General features: G+C 30.4%; 3 protein-coding genes across 8 annotated transcripts in view; all 3 read right to left on the bottom strand.

Annotated features, from left to right (window-relative positions):
- LOC135956020 (hemicentin-1-like) overlaps positions 1–18,825 on the bottom strand; it is a 317,925-nt gene that overhangs the window by 13,414 nt on the left and 285,686 nt on the right. For 4 of the 6 annotated variants that reach the window (XR_010576328.1, XM_065506481.1, XM_065506483.1 and 1 more), the window contains one exon: positions 15,651–15,748. Coding sequence is in view for 4 of the 6 variants with exons in the window: in XM_065506481.1 (XP_065362553.1) it covers positions 15,651–15,748 (98 nt within the window). In the remaining 2 variants the exon portion in view is untranslated. The remainder of the gene's footprint in view (positions 1–15,650; positions 15,749–18,825) is intronic. The other 2 variants (XR_010576329.1, XM_065506484.1) reach the window with 1 other exon arrangement.
- On the bottom strand, positions 850–3,682 carry LOC135953805 (protein lingerer-like). Its single transcript, XM_065503811.1, has 2 exons — positions 3,665–3,682; positions 850–3,581 (listed from the first exon to the last, which is right to left on the bottom strand). The coding sequence occupies exons 1-2, from the start codon at positions 3,680–3,682 to the stop codon at positions 1,125–1,127; spliced, it is 2,475 nt and encodes an 824-aa protein (XP_065359883.1). The 3' UTR covers positions 850–1,124.
- LOC135956022 (box A-binding factor-like) lies at positions 3,618–9,738 on the bottom strand. The gene is made up of 2 exons (XM_065506485.1): positions 7,610–9,738; positions 3,618–4,096 (listed from the first exon to the last, which is right to left on the bottom strand). The coding sequence occupies exons 1-2, from the start codon at positions 9,395–9,397 to the stop codon at positions 3,692–3,694; spliced, it is 2,193 nt and encodes a 730-aa protein (XP_065362557.1). The 5' UTR covers positions 9,398–9,738; the 3' UTR covers positions 3,618–3,691.

Below are 18,825 nucleotides of genomic sequence, written 5' to 3'. Positions count from 1 at the left end.
GTTTGTTAAGGATTTATAAGCCTTTATTTGATGTTATTTTTTGTTTTAAATTGTTTTGTTTTTGGTTTCTAGAAATTTAATCTAATACTTAAAATTACAAACAAGATAAATACTTAAATGCATAAATAAATAATTAAATAATTGTTTAAATAAATAATAATAATAAATAAAATATTTAAAAATAAATAAGTCTTGTGGTGGCCTTAAAATACTACAAATTAATACAATATTTTAAAAACTATATAAAATTAAAGGAATATTTGGTAAAATAGAGTTTTTATAAACCATACAATTGTTATGTTTAAACGGAAACATATAGCTCTCCCTAATTAAGAGAATATTTAGTAGAAAAAGAGAGAAAGTTTAGATATTAACAGAATTTTAAGATTTTAGGAAATTTAATATAAAGTTTCCGTTTTTTTTGATTGTTTTTGGAATAATTTTACTCGATTTGTTTGTTTTGCTTTCTTATAAAAATAAACTTATTGCAAACTTAATTATGAGTTGTTGGTTTTTTTTTTGGTAAATAATTGAAACAAAATTATAGAAATTATTGGTTGTTTTTGTGGGGAAATATACACATATAATACACAGACATAAGGAAAATGTTTATAACATACACATAGACTTTATTTCATAATTTTTTTCTTGATTTTAGGGGTTTTTATGATTTTATTTTTTAATTTTAATATTTTTAATAATAAACTTTTTTTGTGGTTGTTAAACTACTGGCTAAATCTTAAGGCTAAAACTTAGAAAAAGAAAAACTATTTATAGTTTTCTTACTAAATATTTTGTTTGGTTTTGTTTAATTTTATTTTTAATTTTATGGTTTTTTCAATATTTTTTGTATGTTTCAAAATTCTTTGTATTTTCTTTTTATTACTAACAAAAAAAAAAGAACTTACAGTCATTTTATTTCCTTTATTTTTGTTTATATATTTCTTTCGGTGTATAAACAGAAAAAATATGTGTTTGTTTTTTATTTTTAATATAAAATTTTGGTTTGTGGTTTTTTAAGCCAAGGCTTTCTTAGATTTTGGTTTTGCTTTTATGTTTTAAGATTAAAGTCTATTTACAATTAATAAAAAGTTTATATTTATTTATATTTTTGTTCGTTTAAACTAAATGTGTACCTCACGATGATTTTGGGTCAAAACATATTTAACTTGGCTGGCTGTCTGACTATTGGCTGCCATAATAACTGTAACATTGGGCGAAGGAGGAGGTTTTTGATTTTCCTCCTCCTCCTCTTCATCATCGTTTTCATCTTCACAGAAAGAATAGCCCAAGTCTTCTTCATCATCTTGTGGCTGTTGAGATTTATTAGAGTTTTGGTTTTCGGTTTGTTGATGCAATGAGTGAAAGAGTTCTAGCTGATGCAAATTATGTCTACTGCCAGCCTGATTGCTGGTCCATAATTCCGGATTGGATTTAGTTAACATTTCTAAGGCTTCCAAAGAAGCTGCCGGATTAAGAGCTGTAGAAATTGGTCTTAAGGAGTCTAATTGGCTTAAGGCCTCTGTTTCTTTAACATGTCTTATGGTTTCTTGTTGTTTATAAGGTTTAAAAACATTGGCTAAATCTTTTTCGGTTAAAACATTAGCTGTGGAGTTTAGCGGGTCAAGAGTTTGTTCAGTGTTTTCTTTGAGTTTACTATTATCTAAAGAAAATTGTAGAGATTTTTTGCATAAATAGGAGTTAGTTCTTTTGGGAGAGTTTGTCTGCTTATCTATATTAATTCCCTGGAATTTTTCTTTACTTGGATTTTTTCTACATAAAGTGGAGTGTTTGGTAGAATTTATAGGAGTTTCTTGAGAAGATTTGGAAGTGTTATGAAAATCTTCTGGCATATTTTTGGAGAATTTGCTTAAATTGAAAATTTTTGTAGAGCTTGTAGGTTGGGTATTTACGTTTTGAGGATTTTTGTTTTCTTTTATAGTTGAACTATAATAATCAGAATTTCTGGAGAATTTCTCTAGAGTGGAGACCTTTGGAGAGTTTGTAGACTTACAAAAATCTTCTGGAATACCTCTATTGCTATTTGCATTCAAAACTGTGTTATTTTCTGAATCTAAGGTAAATTCAGCTAAAGTGGAAACTTTTGGAGAGCTTGGTGTGTTTTGAATAGCAGTTCGATTCATATCTTTACACTCCTCATTATCTAAAGAATTTAGTTTGGTTCTGGATAAAGTGGAGACTTTTAAAGAGCTTGTGGACTTAACACTATCATTTCTTGCACAACTTCTTGAATTCAGATTTTTACTCTCCTCATTTTCTAAAGAATTCTGTTTGGTTCTACATAAAGTGGAGACTTTTGAAGAGCTTGTAGATTTAACACTATCATTTCTTGCACAACTGCTTGAAATATCTCTATAAACTTGGCTATTAATGCCACTATCTACAGAATCTACCGAGTAACTAGATATACAAGAGAGTTTTGGAGAGCTGGGAGACTTTAGGCTATTCTTACGAATACACTTATTTAAGGGACTTCCAGATGAATTTTCAAACTGCTGATTTAATCTTTTGACACAGGAGACTTTATATTCTTTGTTACTAAAAGATTGTTCACAACGTCTGGACATTGCATCATCTTCTTGTTCCTCATCACTTTGAAAATCATCGGTCTCTATAACAGTCTTTAGTAAATTAAGAGCCCTGGGGGAATGCATAAATTGTTGGGCTTTTTCTGGAATATCAGACAAACTAACCTTAAGATGTTCTGGAGAATCAGTCTCAATCACACTCTTTAATAAATTAACAGCCCTGGGAGAATTAATAAAATGTTGAGATTTTTCAACAGGTTCTTTCAAAGTATTCGATCTATTCGCAGAACCTTGCTGAGCTTGTGATTGAAAAGTTAAATCCTCATACAAAGAATTTGGCTCAGAGTCTGTTAAAGTACTCTCTTTTAATTCTCTGTGACTCATAACTCTACTATCCTCTCTTCCGGAACTATGAGGCGAATTGTTAGCATTCAGAAAATCTTGTTGCTGTTTCAAACGTTGTGTTAAATTTGTAAAATCTCCTGAATCCATATATTTTTCCTCATCTTTTAAGAACTTCTCCACCGTACCCACATATTCCCTAACATAGTCTATGGAATCCTCACTCTCCTCCGAAGGCTGTATGGGCTTAAAGGTAACACTCTCATCTATTTTATAAGGACGAAATACTAAAGGACCCTGCTTAGCATAAGGTTGAGTAGCGGTAATTTCTGGTGAAGAATCTTGGGATTCTAAAGAATTTTGTTGCTGCTGTAGTCTGAGTTGCTGCAGTTTACACATTTGCTGGCCAGCCACGGTTTGTGTGGGCTGAAAATGAAAACTATGATATTTGCGTAGTGGTAATTTAACAGGACGTTCCATAAAACCCAATGTGTTGGCTGTTGTTATTTCTGTTTCTATTGTATTTGTGTTATCTTCTAATGTTTTTAATAGATTGTTGGTGTTGGACAAACTTCTATGATGGCCTCTTCTCACCACTTGATTAACATGTCTCTGCTCATTTTCTACTCCATCAGCCACATCACAATTTAAGCTCCGATGTGGCTGGCTAAATGATTGGTCACCCTTGTGCTGATAGTCAGGGGCAGCAGCGGTAACATTATGTTTGACGACTTCATTATATGTTCGCTCCTTATCATCAAAAGCTGTTTTACAATTGTTGACAACAACATTTTTGTGCATTAGCATTTGTTGTTGATGATGTGTGGCAAGTTGGTGGCATGATGATGATGTTGTTGTTGCTGCTGCACTAGTTGCTGGGGAGTATGATAGTGATGATGAAGGCTGTTTAGTTTGGCTGGATTGTTGTAAGCCAGTTTGTTGTTGTTGTTGTGATTTATAAGAGCTACATGCTGCTGATGATTGGGTGTCATTTGCTGCTGCTGCTGCCTTGAACGCGTTCGCGGATTTGGCGCTATAATTGTGGGTTTTAATGTTGTTGCTGCTGCTGTTATTGATGTTGGTGTTATTAGATTGTCGTCGACATTCGTTGATGTGCTTGATATGTGCGTAGGGGTCGCTGATAGTCTGTCGTCGATGTAATGTCTTATGACAGGTGGTGGCGGTGGCGGCGGCAGGATTTGTTGCTAAAAATGGATTATTTGCAAGGGTTTTGCGTTTGTTAAGCTGGTTAGTTTTACGAGTTTTAGTGTGTATATGTTTGTTTTCAATTCAATTTAGTGTTGCGGTTAGTTTGTTTAAAACCAAAATAATATTTTACAAAAGCAACATTAAAAAAATAAACAAATCCATTAAATTAATATTGTGTTAACATGCACATTTTGGGGGGAGCAGGTTTGGTGTGTAATATTGGACAAACACATTTAACAATTTTCGTGTAATGAAAAGAAACGGAATAAAATTAAAACAAAAATTAAATTAGTACAAATTAATTGGAAAATAAAAAAATAAACAAAAATAAATATAAATATGTTACAATATAAAACAAATTGGTTTAAAATAAAAACGTATTTTAAAGGAGTTAAACATAGTTTTTTTTAGAGAGTAGTGGAGACAATTTTTATTGCAACTGTATCTGAAACTGTCTTATTTTGAGGATTTTTATTCCTAACTCTAGCAGAAATTCAAAGTTTCAAATCTGCTTAATATAATCTTGAATTAGAACTGATACAAAAGCTTTAAAAATAAAAACCTTTTCGATCGTGTTCTTTAAAATTATGCAAAACTTGCAAGCTTTTAAGTGACCTCATTTGAAGCTTTATAAAATAAGAATTATTTCTAAAGCATTTAATTTAAACATCTAATTTTGCCAAAAATTTATTTTTTAAAATCTAGTTTAAAAGTTTGAAAGCTGATTAAAATATTCTTGAATCAAAACAATAAAAAATCCAAAAAGTAATATTTTTGACAAAACTTTATTTAAACCTAATATTTGAAAGTTATTTTTGAAAGCACTTTTCGACTCACATGCTTTACGTCAAAAGCTTAATTGTTATTACGTTCAGGTATTTAAAAGCTTTTAAGTCAGCTTACCAGAAGCTATATAAAATAGTAATTCTTTCCAAAGCTTTTAACTTTTCACTTGGCCTTATTCTTTTTTTAAAGTCTTCATTCAAACTGTATAGTTTTCTCCTTCAGCTTTTAAAATTTTAACAATTTTAGGAGAGATAAGTTGCAGGCTCTTTTCGACTCAAAAGCTTACAAGTTCTTAAGTGTCATTTACAGGTATTTTAATGCTTTTAAGTGAACTGTTCAGTAGAAGCCGTATACAATTTTCCTTCTAAAGCTTTTAAGCTTTTCTTTCTTTAAAGTTTTCATTTAAACAGCAAAGATTTCTCCTTCAAGCTGGAAACCTTATGAAAGATATATGTAGTTGAAAGCTCATTTCGACTCATATGCTTAAATGTTATTCTTTATAGGTATTCAAAAGCTTTTAAGTGATCCAACTAGAAGATCTATAAAAATAATTTTTTTAAGTTTTCATTTAAACTGCATAGTTTTCTCTTTCAGATTTTTAAATTTTATATAGCTGCAAACCTTAGGAAAATCTTTTACGTTTATATTTTTGAAATCTTGTATAATTTGTGAAGATGATCTTAAAACATCAAAGCTTGTTCCTGAACAACAAACAATTTTTCTAAAGCTTTAAAATTGTAAATGAAAAATTATTAAAAAAAAACATTTTAAAGGATAATAGCTTATAGCTTTTCAAATTTAAACTTTTCATTCACGTTTTGGAAGACAAAAAGCTTTTATTTTAATTAAATTGACCGCTTATAGTTTTAAAACTAAACCTTTGTAAAATCTTTCAGAAAACTTAAAGCTTTTCTTATATTGTAAGTAGTACCTTAAAAGCTGATATTTGAAATACTTAGAAGCTTAAAAAATTCTTTCTTTTAATATTTTAATTTATTCTAGAAACATTAGCGATGTATGTAATCATTTTAAGTATCAGCCCAAAAGCTATAAAATCGTAATTAGTTTCCTGAAAGTTTTATGAATGATTCATACTTTTGTAAAGCTTTTATATTAGTTTCCGTTTAGTTTGTTCAGATTTCGACATTAATCTAAACACCAAAAAGGTTTCGAAATTAAACATTTTGTTTTTAAATCGAGAAAAATCAAAGCTTTCTTTAAGAACATTAAACATCTGCCCAAAATCCTTACGTATTCAAAGGCTTTTAAATGTTTAAAGTTTAAATTTTTTAAATAATCCAAAGCTTTTTGAATTTTAGTTTGGGCCTTTGAAATCGCTTAATGTTATTCTTATAATCTTTCGAAAGCATCAAAGCTTTGCGTACTTTTATGACATAGAGCTTAAAAATATATGTTCAAATTTAAAAGCTTAAATAAACTCTTAAATTTGTATATTTATTTCTTCAAAGCTTTTCTTTAAATCTTTACATTTTTAAATACACTCTTAAATTTATGTGTTTATTTTTTGAAAGCTTTCGACAGAGTTTATCGTTAAATTTTAAGCTTTATTTTCCTTCTTATTGCTTATAATCTTTCAAAAGCATCAAAGCTTTTCACATTTTTTGGATATAGAAGCTTAAAAGCTTTAAAAAATTATTTTTTAAATTTAAAAGCTGTCTTAAATTTGTGAATTAATTTTTTGAAAGTTTTCGAAAGAGTTTTCTGTTTTTCTTTAAATCTTTATCACAAAGCTTTACATTTTAAAGCAGTTACCTAAAAGCTTTATAAATGAATAATTCTTTTGTAAAGTTTGAGTACTTTCAAACTTTATGAATCATCAATTATTTTAAATTGTATGGGTTTTCAAGTTTCTTTTTAAGCTAGAGCTTTCAGATATGTTAGAGTTCTCGAACAGCTTTTAAAATCTATGAAACTTGTCTAAAATTATTAATTCTCTTTGAAGCTTCGTGAAATTATTTATAATTTGTTATAGTCATTTTGTGAAGAAATTAAAAATTGTAGTGGAAAACTTTCTGTTATTTTGTTTGAACTAGAACAACTAAAGCTTTATTTAAGCTTTTTGAAGGATCATGATTGAATAGAGTAAAATGATAACTTTTTGGAAATTTTTGCTACTTGAAGCTTTATGTAAATCTTTATATTACCAAGAGCTTTATTATGATCTAGAGCTTTAGACAATACTTGATTAATGGATTTATTGATAAATAAGTGGATCATCTTAACATAGCTTTATAAATTATTGTATGGTGCTGTGAAAATTAGCCACTTATCAATATCAGAAAATAATTGTAGTTTTTATTATAAAAAGCTTTCTACATGTCAAAAAATTTTTCAACTTTTGCGCTGCAAAAAGCTTTAAATAAATTTTAAGATTTTTTTGATAGCCTACTTGACAAATGAAGAAATGGGTAAACAATACATGAACTAAATACAAGTTTCGTTACATTTAGTTAGCCTTACCCTTCTAGCTTTTACAAAACTGTTTTATTTTTTTATGTTTAAAAAAGCGTTTCAAGTTTAAATTTTCCACATAAATTACAGTCTCGCACTACTTTCAAGTTTACTCCCTTAAAAATATATATATCTACAATAAATAAAGCATTAATAAAAGCTTAAAAGCACATTAGTACACACACTCTTTTATTGTATTGTTTTTCTTTGTAATACACTCTCTCTCTTGGTGTCACTTTTCAAAAACTTACCTCCATATGATTAGTAAGAGCACCCTGACCATTTAGTCTTTGCTGCTGCTGCTGTTGCTTTTTACATTTGACTCTTCCTCCAGCATTACTGCCACTAGCACTAACACTGCTAGCCACCGAAAGCGAAGATGAAGAGTGTGCATGGGCATGATGACCCAATTGATATTGTTCAAACTCTTCGGGTGTGGTTATTTCAGGCGGTTGCTGGTGACGATTACAACGCTGATTAACCGCATTTAAAGAAGATTTATTATTACCGCCCCCGCTATATAAAGAAGTTGTGGATGACAGAGATAAAGGATCATTGCAGGTGTTATCATTCTGTGATGATGAGGCGGACTCATAAGCCGAGGTGGCCATGGTAGAAGAGGGTGAAGAAGGTCTTTCTAAATTAGAGATATTGTTAGAGGCATGTTGCTGCTGCTGCTGTTGATCATTGACATTCATATAGAGCGGTGTTGGAGGCACTCGGGGAGCCGGTTTTTTGTGCGACGAATTAAAGTGGGCGGTTACGGCTGTATGAGCCAAGGTCTGATTCTTATGACCCTTGGGAGTTTTAGGTGTCTTGGGGGTTCTAGGCATTTTACCCGGTGGAGGAGTGCTGCCTGGTGTTTGTGTGTTAGAGGGCATAGGTGTTACACATTCATATGATGAATTGGAAATGCCTGAGTCACTGCGATAAATACTTAGACGTTCCGGTTCTATAAGATTTAAATCCTCTTTAGGCTGGTGTTGGCGTTGGTGATGTTTTTTCTTAGGACCCTGTGATCCTCCCGCAATGCCATACGGCAAGGGATGTAATAGCACAGTAGCTGTTTGAGCGGAACCATTTAGACCCTCGGGTAATTCCATATCACTAACAGCTGCATTATGAACTTGCACGGCATCATTAACATTTTCATAGGCAGGAGGATCATAGAAATTCATATGAGGGTTTCTTACAGGGCCCTTGGGATCAATATCGCCAAGGCTACCACCAGCAAAAGAATGATGTCTTTTACATTTGTTCGTTGAAGACAATAGAGAACCTAAAACTCCACCACTGCTGCCTCCTCCAGAGGTGCCATTAAATGAGTGATTGATATTTAAGGCCGCTGCGGCGGTCGACGATTTGTTTTGCTGCTTCTGCTTGTTGTTATTGCTGGTGAATTTCAAAGAATAGAAACGCTTATCTTCCAATTTATCCGCAAATGTTTTGCGTTTTCCTTGTCTTTTCATGGAAGCTGTCTGATAGTTACCTGACTGCAGATCCTCATCACCAGATGTATCAAATTTCTTAAAGTTGCTAACAGCCAAAAAGGGATTTGTTGCTGCTGCTGCTGCTGTTGATAATGTAGCATTTGGGATTTGTGGTGGCTGTTGACGTTCGACCACGGCATAGGTGTTGAAATCATGTTCAATTGCATTTATCAGATGCGAGGAGGCAGTGGCAATTCCAGCATTGTTAAACTTTTGTGGAAATTGATGATGATGTTGTTGCTGCTGTTGCTGTTGCTGGGTGTGAGGATGTTGCAGCTGCTGTTGTTGTTGATAGTATTCGGTGTAGCTTTTGGGAAAGCAATTATTGAGATTATATGTCATTTGATGAGGATTTGTGCTTGTCGTCGTTGTTGCATTTTGTTGCTGTTGCAATAATGAGTTGTTGTTGCTATTGTGCACTATAATGCCAGCTTCATTTCTAGCAATATTTGATGCTGCTGTTGAATTTGGTATTAATGTCTGCATACCAGACAATGTTGCTGATGCAGTGGTAGTTGCTGGATGCTGTGTGTGGCGATTATAGGGCATGGTACTGTACTGTTGTTGTTGCTGATGATAATACTGTTGTTGTTGTTGTTGCTGCTGGTGTGTTTCCGTTTCATGTTCATCGTAATAGGTTGCTTGTGTTGTTGCTGCTGTCGCTGCTGTATTTTGGCTGATATTTCCATTGAGTCTCTTGGGTCGTGGTACACTGCGCACCACATTTGTGTTGTTATTAAAATTTGTAGGAGTCGTAGGAGTAGTAAACTATTTATTTATGTTTTTATTTCATTTGGTGTTTGAAATTTTTGCGTTTTGTACGTTTTTGTGTTTAGTTTTTATTTATTTTTTTTTTTCAAAATTTTTTTCCAGTGTTTTATAAGAGTGTGTTTGTTTTTTTTGAGGGGGAGGAAGTTATTTTTGGCGCACATTGGTTTTTATTTAATTACATTTTTTTTTGTAAATGTAGCACAAGCATTCAAGCATTAGTTGGTTGATATTAATTATTAATATGTTTTTATAGTTGGGAGCGGGTTACAAATGCACAAAAAATAAACATAAAAAGATATAAAGAAATGGGTTAATTTTATGTTTATGTTTAGTTTAATTTAATGATTAATTATGGTTTTAGGGTTAATAACATTAATATTAGTAAAATTTTCGTATTTTTTTCTTATTGTTGGAAACAAATTTTAAAAGGTGTTTAAACAAATACATTGAGATAATTGGTGACTTAAAAAAAAATGAAAAACACTTAGAAAAATTATAAGAAATTTAAAGAATACATTTGAAAAACTTTAAAGTTTGTATAAAATTTATGTTACTATTGTTTTAAAAACTCATAGTTGTCAGTATCTTAATATTGAAATTGTTTTTATAGCCAATTTCAAATTCGGACATTTTCTAAAATGATTATGTAATAGTATTCATTGAATTTCACTGTTCTTTTGGTACTTCAATGAAATGTGTTCTGATGAATTTAGGGAACTTGTTCTTGGTACCCGCAGATTTTTATGTAATATACGTTTTTCATCAAGAACACATACCTTTGTTGTCGATTGGCCAGTGGACCACACAACACACTACAGGGAAAATTTGGTCTGTCCGTCAAACTTCCAGCTGAAGTGTTTCCTGTCATTTTCAGTCTAGGAAAGTTCAAATCGAATGTTCACAAACACTACTCCCTCTTTTCTCCCTCCTATAACCTATTTTCCTAGTACCAAGGCAATGCTTTGCATGATTAGGGATCATGCTGGTCCAAGAAAACAAAAAAAATCCACTAAGTGTTTACACTAAAGTTTAAATGATTCCTGGTTTCACAACGAAATACTTAAACAATGTTGTTCCGTTAAACAATTTCTTGTGTATCGAAACCATCGAATATTGAAGAAAAGTATTCTAATAGGAAATTGTTTCTTAAGAAAGATTTAAGATATTTGAAATCATAATGAAGTTTCCAGATAGAAATTAAGGGAACAGTCAGCTAGCAAAGATTTCACATAGAAAATTGAACAATTATTGAGAATGCTGCAATAACGTCACGATACGTAAATGTCTACTATTTTTACAAATTATTAGGCCAAAATAAAGACTCTTAGAAGGAGTTGTAGATGTTGGTATTCCCAAAAGAAGTCATTCACACCGAATAAAGCCTCCTTACAAAAAGATAAATAAATCAAAAATAGTTCGCTGACATTTAGCAAACCGAATAAATCATATCTATTCAAACAGAGATCGTTTTTTTAAAGAGTCAGCTTAGAAAAAGATAAGATTTTACAAAGATCTAAATTAATAGCATTGCTTCTTCTTTTGATATTATTAATATCTTCTTCGTATTTCCAACAGTCAGACAGATAGATAGACGGACAATCTAGATCGTCTTAGAATCTTTTTAGGACTTAGAATTTTGGCTGCTTGCGCAAATTTTCTGATGTGTTATAAACGGAATGACAAAATCAATATAAGTACCTACCCCAATCTTTTTGTTGGTGGGTATAAAAACGAAAGGCAAAGTGTCATAACTAACTTGGGTTAGATGACTTGAGGCCATCTTAAATTTCTCTTAACTCTGGTATCGATTGGATTTAAGATTGATTGAAAAGAGTGAATACAAATTGTAACTCATGAACTTTGTGGAACTATGATGCACAAAAGTCACTTTATAATACCGATACATTTAAATGATTTTCATAGTAGTCCGTTCTTTTATAAAAATTTATTCAACTTGAAACTTCATATAGGGTATACTCTTAGGTTTTCAATCTCTATGTTTCAAGGCTACTAAATCAGGAAGAGTATATTTTCAATAGGGAAAACTACACATGCTTATTCTGATAGCTGAAGCGAAATCAGTCCTGCACTGCTGCTCATATCTCAACGAGATGGCTGAGTAGTTTAACATTGGGATCAAAGAAGTCATGGTGACTGAGCTTACCAGATTGGGCTTATCAGACTAGACACTACTTTATGGACTACTGCAGCTACATATTAATATAGCAGTACTTATATTCAGATATGAGATTAGCTCCCGTGGATGTTTCTCTGATAGTTTGCCAACTCTCTTGACACTTTAATTACTCTTGCATAATAAAGCTCTCACATAATCCGAACCTTTAGAGGTGCCTCGTCTACATCTCAACACAGCAAGAATTAACTGCCAGAATAGAGATATATACCGAAGCCTCAAATGTGTAACGAATACTGATATAGAGAATATACCTTTCAAAGACGTTAGGTTTATGTGTAGGAATATGAACGAACAAACTTTTGAGGTGTTGCTAAACTGCTAACTTGAGGAGAAACATTAATTTATCAACTATTTCCACAACGATGACTTTAATTGTGCAATAAGAATAAGTGAAAAATAAATTATTAGCAGTTGCTTTTCCCTATACTGAATGTCACTAAAAGAACTTTTATGGGAAATTCTACATGGCGCTCATGATTGCCGAACTCATAGAATGAACGCATAGAACGGAGAGTAAAAAAGTACTCTCTTTTCACACATACAGGTGATACAGGTTCTCATGAATTAGGTTTTTGACAACAGACTTAGAATTTTGGCTCTCAGTTACCTATCTAGTTATTTTCTGTGGCCGAACTCATTAGGTGACATGTGCATCGTGTATGTTGAGTACAATAAATTCTTAGGAAATCCTTTTATACATCTGTGACACTTCGTTGATGGGCAACCAAATGAACGTCAACGGATGGGTTGCCTTGTATTAATCGTCTAAATATCATACATTGAATAGTCTCTGTTGAGAAACCTATCTGACCATGATTATCATGATTGATACCAATGAATCTCTAAAGGTAGTTAAATCATCGGAATTACCAGATGTAAAAGTGTCTCAAAAAGGTTATCGAAAAAAATTAAGTTGGATAGCTGACAGTTTCTCATTAGGTGATAGAACGTTTTCATTATTGAATAATATTTCAATAATAATAAAAGTTTAAAGATTGACAGTTCATGTGTTTGTCGAAAAACTAATGCATTCACACGTCTCCCTGATTACTACGGATTTAGATAGGTGTTATCTTCGGACCATACTTCTTTGATAATGAGACTTATCAATCTGTAACTGACTTATTTCCGCTTAAATTGGATGATATTAAAGTGAACGATATGTGGTATCAAGAAGACTGTATCACATGTTACTCAGCCCTTGAATGAATCAAATTATTGCATTAGACATTTCGATGATCAAAGTTTGCTCTCCAGATCAACAAGTAAGAAAGTCAAGCCGGAGTATATGATACCCTACATTAAGTAAAAGAGAAGAAGCCTTTTTCTCTTGAAATTTCAATAATTTATTTTTAACCCTTAAATGCATGATTTTTACTTTTATTTTTCTATAAAGTTTATTTCCTTTAGCTTTAGTTTGATTTAGAATTGATTTAGCTCAAACATTTCGTATTCCATTTGATTTTAATGAAGGAGAATCTGAATTAGTATCAAGCTGCTGTTCGTTTAAAATCAAGTGGAACTGGAATTTAGACAATTGGCAACAATATGCATTAAAGGGTTAAGAGTGATTTTCGGAGGCAGGCCTTAGGAACTATGACCAATTACGAACCGTTTGTTATTAAATTAAGTCGATTTTTATGACCATATCCTTGTATTGGAGCTATGGTCAATAGCCATGAAACTAAGTCGCTTTATTTATTTGCATATGAAACTTCTTGCTGTTGAATTTTATTATTACCAATTATGAACCGATTGCCATTAAACTTAGTGGCTTGTTTTCCTTCTATATGAAACTTTCTGTTAAATGTTATTTGTTTACCAACATTTTTATGAGATTTATGATCGTTAAAGTGATTTTCGCCAGTTAAACCTGTATTGGAGCTATGACCAATTATGGACCGATAGCCATGAAATTATGTCGCGTGACTTTTTTGTATATTAATCTTATTTGTGTTCGTTAAAGTAATTTTCGGAAGTGAGAATGTGTTCCACCGGTTTCAACCTGCGACAGATGATTTATGCGATTCAGAAGTGTTGATTTTGACACTGAAGACAAATATCGCCCAAGCCAGCCAAACAAGTTTGAAGACCAAGAATTAGAGACATTAATCCATGAAAATTGTTTTAAACCTCACCAGAAGCTTTCAAAATCATTTAGAGCTACTCAATCAGCAATTTCAAAATGATTGCAAGTAGCAGGATTCATCAAAATTCTGGGAAATTAGGTCATATACGAATTGAAGCTGAGAGAACTTGAAAGAAGGTTTCGAAATGATAATAAATAATCCGAAGCGTAAGAGATCATATGTGAAGCCCGGCCAACCATCCAAATCGACAACAAATGATCTGTATTTGGTGGGACGAAAAGGGTACTATCTATTATGATCTGCTGAAATCTGGCCAGATCATAACAGGGAACCTGATTCGTTTGAAGCTAGCATTCCATAAAGTTTTGCCTAATCCGCCTTAAAATCTAGACCTTGCCCCGTCCGACCACTATTTGTTTTGATCGATGCAGAACGCTCTCTTTAGGATATGCTGCACTTTAGAACAGAGTATCCGAAATTGGCTTGATTCGTTCTCGGCCTCAAAAGATAACAAGTTATTTTGGCTCGGAATCTAAATGTTGCCACAAAGTTGGGAAAATAGCTTACAATGGCCAATACTTTAAATAAATTGTACAAATGTTTTAAAATAAAAGCCAAAAGTTTATAAAAATTCCGCATTTTTAAGTAATACACCCAATATATTGTTTTTTTCCTTTTTTTATAAAACCTTAAATAGTCTATTAGATTTTTAAAATATTAAAAACATATAAAATATTTGCAGTTTTTGTCACGCTTTTGTTTAAATTTTTAGGCGTTTTGTTAATATATAAGTAAGTAGGTTTAACAAATTTTTAATGCTTTTCAAAGTATTCAATAAAGAAAGGTATTCTTTTCAAATTTTTTTTATAAAAATACAACAAATATAAAAAAATTAATTGTAATACTTATAATTAAAAAACTGAATTACAAAATATACTAAAAATAACTAATAAATACAATAATTTAACTTAAAAAAAATAAAATAATTTATAAAAAAGATAACTAAAATTAAACTTAAACAACAAATCTACTATAAAACTAGAAACCAAAGACAAAACTTAATAAAAAAAATATATAAATGGCAACAAAACTAAGGAAAAAAAATCAAAATCTTGAAAATTTTTCTTTAATAAATAAATCAATTTTAGCCAAAAATGTTTGCTAAAAAAAATAATATAACAACGACAATACAGTTTCCTAAGAAATTTTAAAATTTTTTGTATACATATATGTAAATATAAAAAATGTATCAAACAAATAGACAAACAACAACTAATTTTGTATTGCAATATAAACAATTATTTAAAATATAATTAAACAAAAATTGAAATTAAATCTCTGTTTTGTACTAAAACATACATTTAGAAAAGTTTAAATAAAACGCGTTTTGGTTTTGTACACTGAAGAGAAATAAAACGCTAAAATGCTTTTTTTGAAATAATGAAGAAATGAAAATGTAAAGACAATACAGTTGATAAGATAGATATTTAGATATAATTATTATAGACATTAAGCCATGAGATAATATTGAAATGAGCCAGTTATAATGTAATAATGAGTTGTAGTGAATTTTGGTGAAATGAAAATGTTTTTATTAAGTTTACTTAATAATTAACAAAATGTGTGTTAAAGCAATTTTAAAATAAAGTGTGTTAAACTTGAAGACTTTTACAAAAAAAAAGAAAAAGTGTTTATATAGAAAAAAAGGAAAAGAAACATAAAAGAAAATGTTTGTAAAAAGTACCTTGTTAGGAGCCGTTTGTAGACCATGGAAGGGCAAATTCTCATACTCTCCAGGTTCCGTTAATGGATCCGCCATAGAAGACGACTTCTCTTGTACTGCTGCAGAAAATCATATAACCATCAACCATCATATTCCAACACATAACAGCAAATTTACAAAAAAGTTTCAAAACCATTGAGGATGTTCACAGTTTTTGATATATGATAACGATGTATTGTTTAGAACGTTGTAGTAGTAGTATATTTTAAAGTTGTATTAATTAGGTTTATTTTTTGTAGGTTGGTTTTTAACAGCAAGGAATTTTGGATATTTTAGTTTTCATTATGGAGGAAATAAAAATTTAAAAAAGGAAATAAATTAAGAAAAAATTATTAATATTTCAAAGAAAAGAAATAAGAAATTATGTTTAAAGATAAAATAATTGAAAATAACTTAAGTAATAAATATAAAAAGAAGACTTTGTAAAAAATCATTAAGCAGTAATTTTGACGTAAAACTGGAATATGTTTCAAGTCTTGACACAGTTATATATTAAGTTTAAGATCAAATAACTTAACTTATTATATTTTTTTATGAAGTTCTAAATTCTTGAAGCTAAAATAAAATAATCTATCAGTCTGTTTGGTAGCTATTTTTATACCCACCATCAAAAAGAATGGGCATTCTGTTTTTAAAATATCGAAGTACTGGTGGTAGAAGCAAAAAGTATGTATCGAGTTATGTCCGTCCGTCTGTCTATCTGTAGAAAATACGATACGGCCCAACGAAGAAGCTATCTACCTGAATTTTTTTACAAATACTCTATTTTGTTTGTTAATACATTTTTTCGAAGTTGTTTTTGAAATTTTTTTTTTCAAATTTTTTAAAAAAATTTTTTTTTCAGAATTTTTAAAAGAAATTTTTTTTTTAAAAATTTTTAGAAGAAATTTTTTTTCAAATTTTTTTTTTAATTTTTTTTTAATTTATTAGTGAAAAAAAATTGATGACAAAAAATTTTTTTTGTTAAAAAAAAAATTTCGGGTTAAAAAATATTTTCACGATTTTGACATATACATCGTTGGACTTGGAAATAAATATCATTAGATATCCATATTGTCTATATTAATCACTTAGCAATGCAGATATATATAGATCCAAAATAGGGTAAAAATCGAGGTTGTCCCGGTTTTTTCTTTATATCTAAGACATTTGTGGGCCGATTTTCTCGAGCCGGGAGAACTTCCAATATATTGATGCATCAATCAAGTTTGTAAGTTATTTAGGGGCTACGGAAAGTTGATTTCAACATACAGACGGACAGACGGACATGGCTATATCATTTCCGCTATCTATATATCTATAACGATCAAGAATATATATACTTTGATCAAGAATATAAATTTAGAAATAACAAGCAATATGCAATATTGTCACACACTTCTATGTGTGACAATTTTAAGTAATTTTTTTCTAGTTTCCTCTGTATGTGTATTTCTCTATGGACTGCAAAAAATGTCTGTGGTGTGAGATTTTTTTTAACCACTTAATGACTTTTTACATTTAAAATCTAAACAAATAAACTTAACCCTTAAAAGAAATTATAAAAATTAATTTAAAACAAACAAAATATTTTATTAAATAAAAATTTCTTAAAAATTCTTATATTTTTTTAAATATATTTGGTGTTATTTTTCTTCTTTTTTTTTTTGTTATATAGATAGTAATCTTAGTTAAAACAATCATGCTTTTTATTTAACGACACTAAAACTTAACAATGGAAACCAAGTAAGAAATTAAATAAATTTTATAAGAAAAACACATTTATAAAAAAAAACTATTTTAGTTTGCAAACACAATTATTAATAAAAACACAAATAAGAAATTGAACAAGATTTTGTAAAAAAGTTGTAGTAGTCAAAGCTAATGACTTTTTTAATATTTAGTTTAGTTATACATTTTTTAGAACAAAAGCCAAATATTATTTATAAACATTTAAATTTTTTAGTACACATTGATAATGGAACAATCATAATAACTCATGAATTAAAAACAAATAAAATATAAGCAGTTTTATGTAGCTATTTTGCAAAATGAAATGACAAAGATTTGAACAAAAATAAGATTTTCCAAATTTTTCTTAATCCTTCAACCCGCTGACCCAACATTTTAATATAGGTTAGAAAACTAGTTTCCTCTATGTAACGCCTCAGGGTTTTCCAGTGGAGCCCTTTATATGTTCCAGGTTAGGCATGTTATTCCATAATAAATATGTATCCCTTATTCGATCTGTAGCTCTTCCTAACGGTTAAAAAATAGGCGACTGAATAGGAATGAGCTTCTACGAAATAAGCCGAAATATAGGTAAACAGTTCATCAAATTATAATTCTGTGCTCAGGTTGAGATTATGGCGATTATGAAGGGTACTAAATGTGTTAAGAGTATTGATAAGAAAACTCCAACTCGTATGCGAAAAGTCAAATTGTTATTAAATTAAATTTCAGGTTTTACAGATTAAAGATGAAATAAAATCATTCTATTGAAAAATTCCGAAACTCTAGTGTCCCAAGCCATCACGGCATTATCGAAAACGAGAAGGCCGACAAGTTATCCAGGATAGGATAACGTATGGATGCATTAATCATAATATAGCAAACCCCTTCCATGGTTTAATGATGAACTAAACAGTTCGCAATGAACGAATGAATTCTACAATCGTCAGAGCGACCAAATCCTTTGGGGAAATCCAAATATAAAGTGAACGATGAAGATTCTGAATAGGCCAACATTTTGAAGACTACTTAATGTGTTACATTGATATACAGAGTTAAAGGCAGAATTGAAGGAATATTTGGAATAAACACAACAGTCGGCAGAATGGCCAATATCCTTTTTGGGGAAACCCAAATCTTAGGAGAACAAAGGAGATTCTGAATCCGAATAGGCTAACAATTTGAAGACTAGTTAATCTGTTAACCTTTAACTTATGACTTGAAAATTTTTGACATAGTCACAGATGTGGTGTAAATTTTACACCTTATGATTTTTACAAAAAATTTTATTTTAAAAAACATTTTTTCGTTAATATTTGCTTTTTAACAATAAGATACAACAATTTCAATTTAAAAAAATTAAAAAAAGAAAGCAAAATGTTATTTGAAACAAAAATGCAGGCACTTTATTTCGCAAGCCTTTTTG

The sequence above is a fragment of the Calliphora vicina genome, chromosome 3 (genome assembly GCF_958450345.1).
Source record: "Calliphora vicina chromosome 3, idCalVici1.1, whole genome shotgun sequence".
Lineage (NCBI taxonomy): Eukaryota > Metazoa > Arthropoda > Insecta > Diptera > Calliphoridae > Calliphora > Calliphora vicina.
The sequence above is the reverse complement of the archived record's forward strand: the minus strand, read 5'-3'. Positions and strand labels throughout refer to the sequence as shown.

What these genes read in the sequence shown, in the direction of transcription:
- LOC135956022 (XM_065506485.1), bottom strand. Translation starts at nt 9,397, where the DNA reads ATGCCCTATAATCGCCACACACAGCATCCAGCAACTACCACTGCATCA. An exon ending in CTCTTACTAATCATATGGAG is followed by an intron (nt 4,097 to 7,609) that starts GTAAGTTTTTGA and finishes ATCCATTTTTAG; the next exon opens with CAACAAATCCTGCCGCCGCC.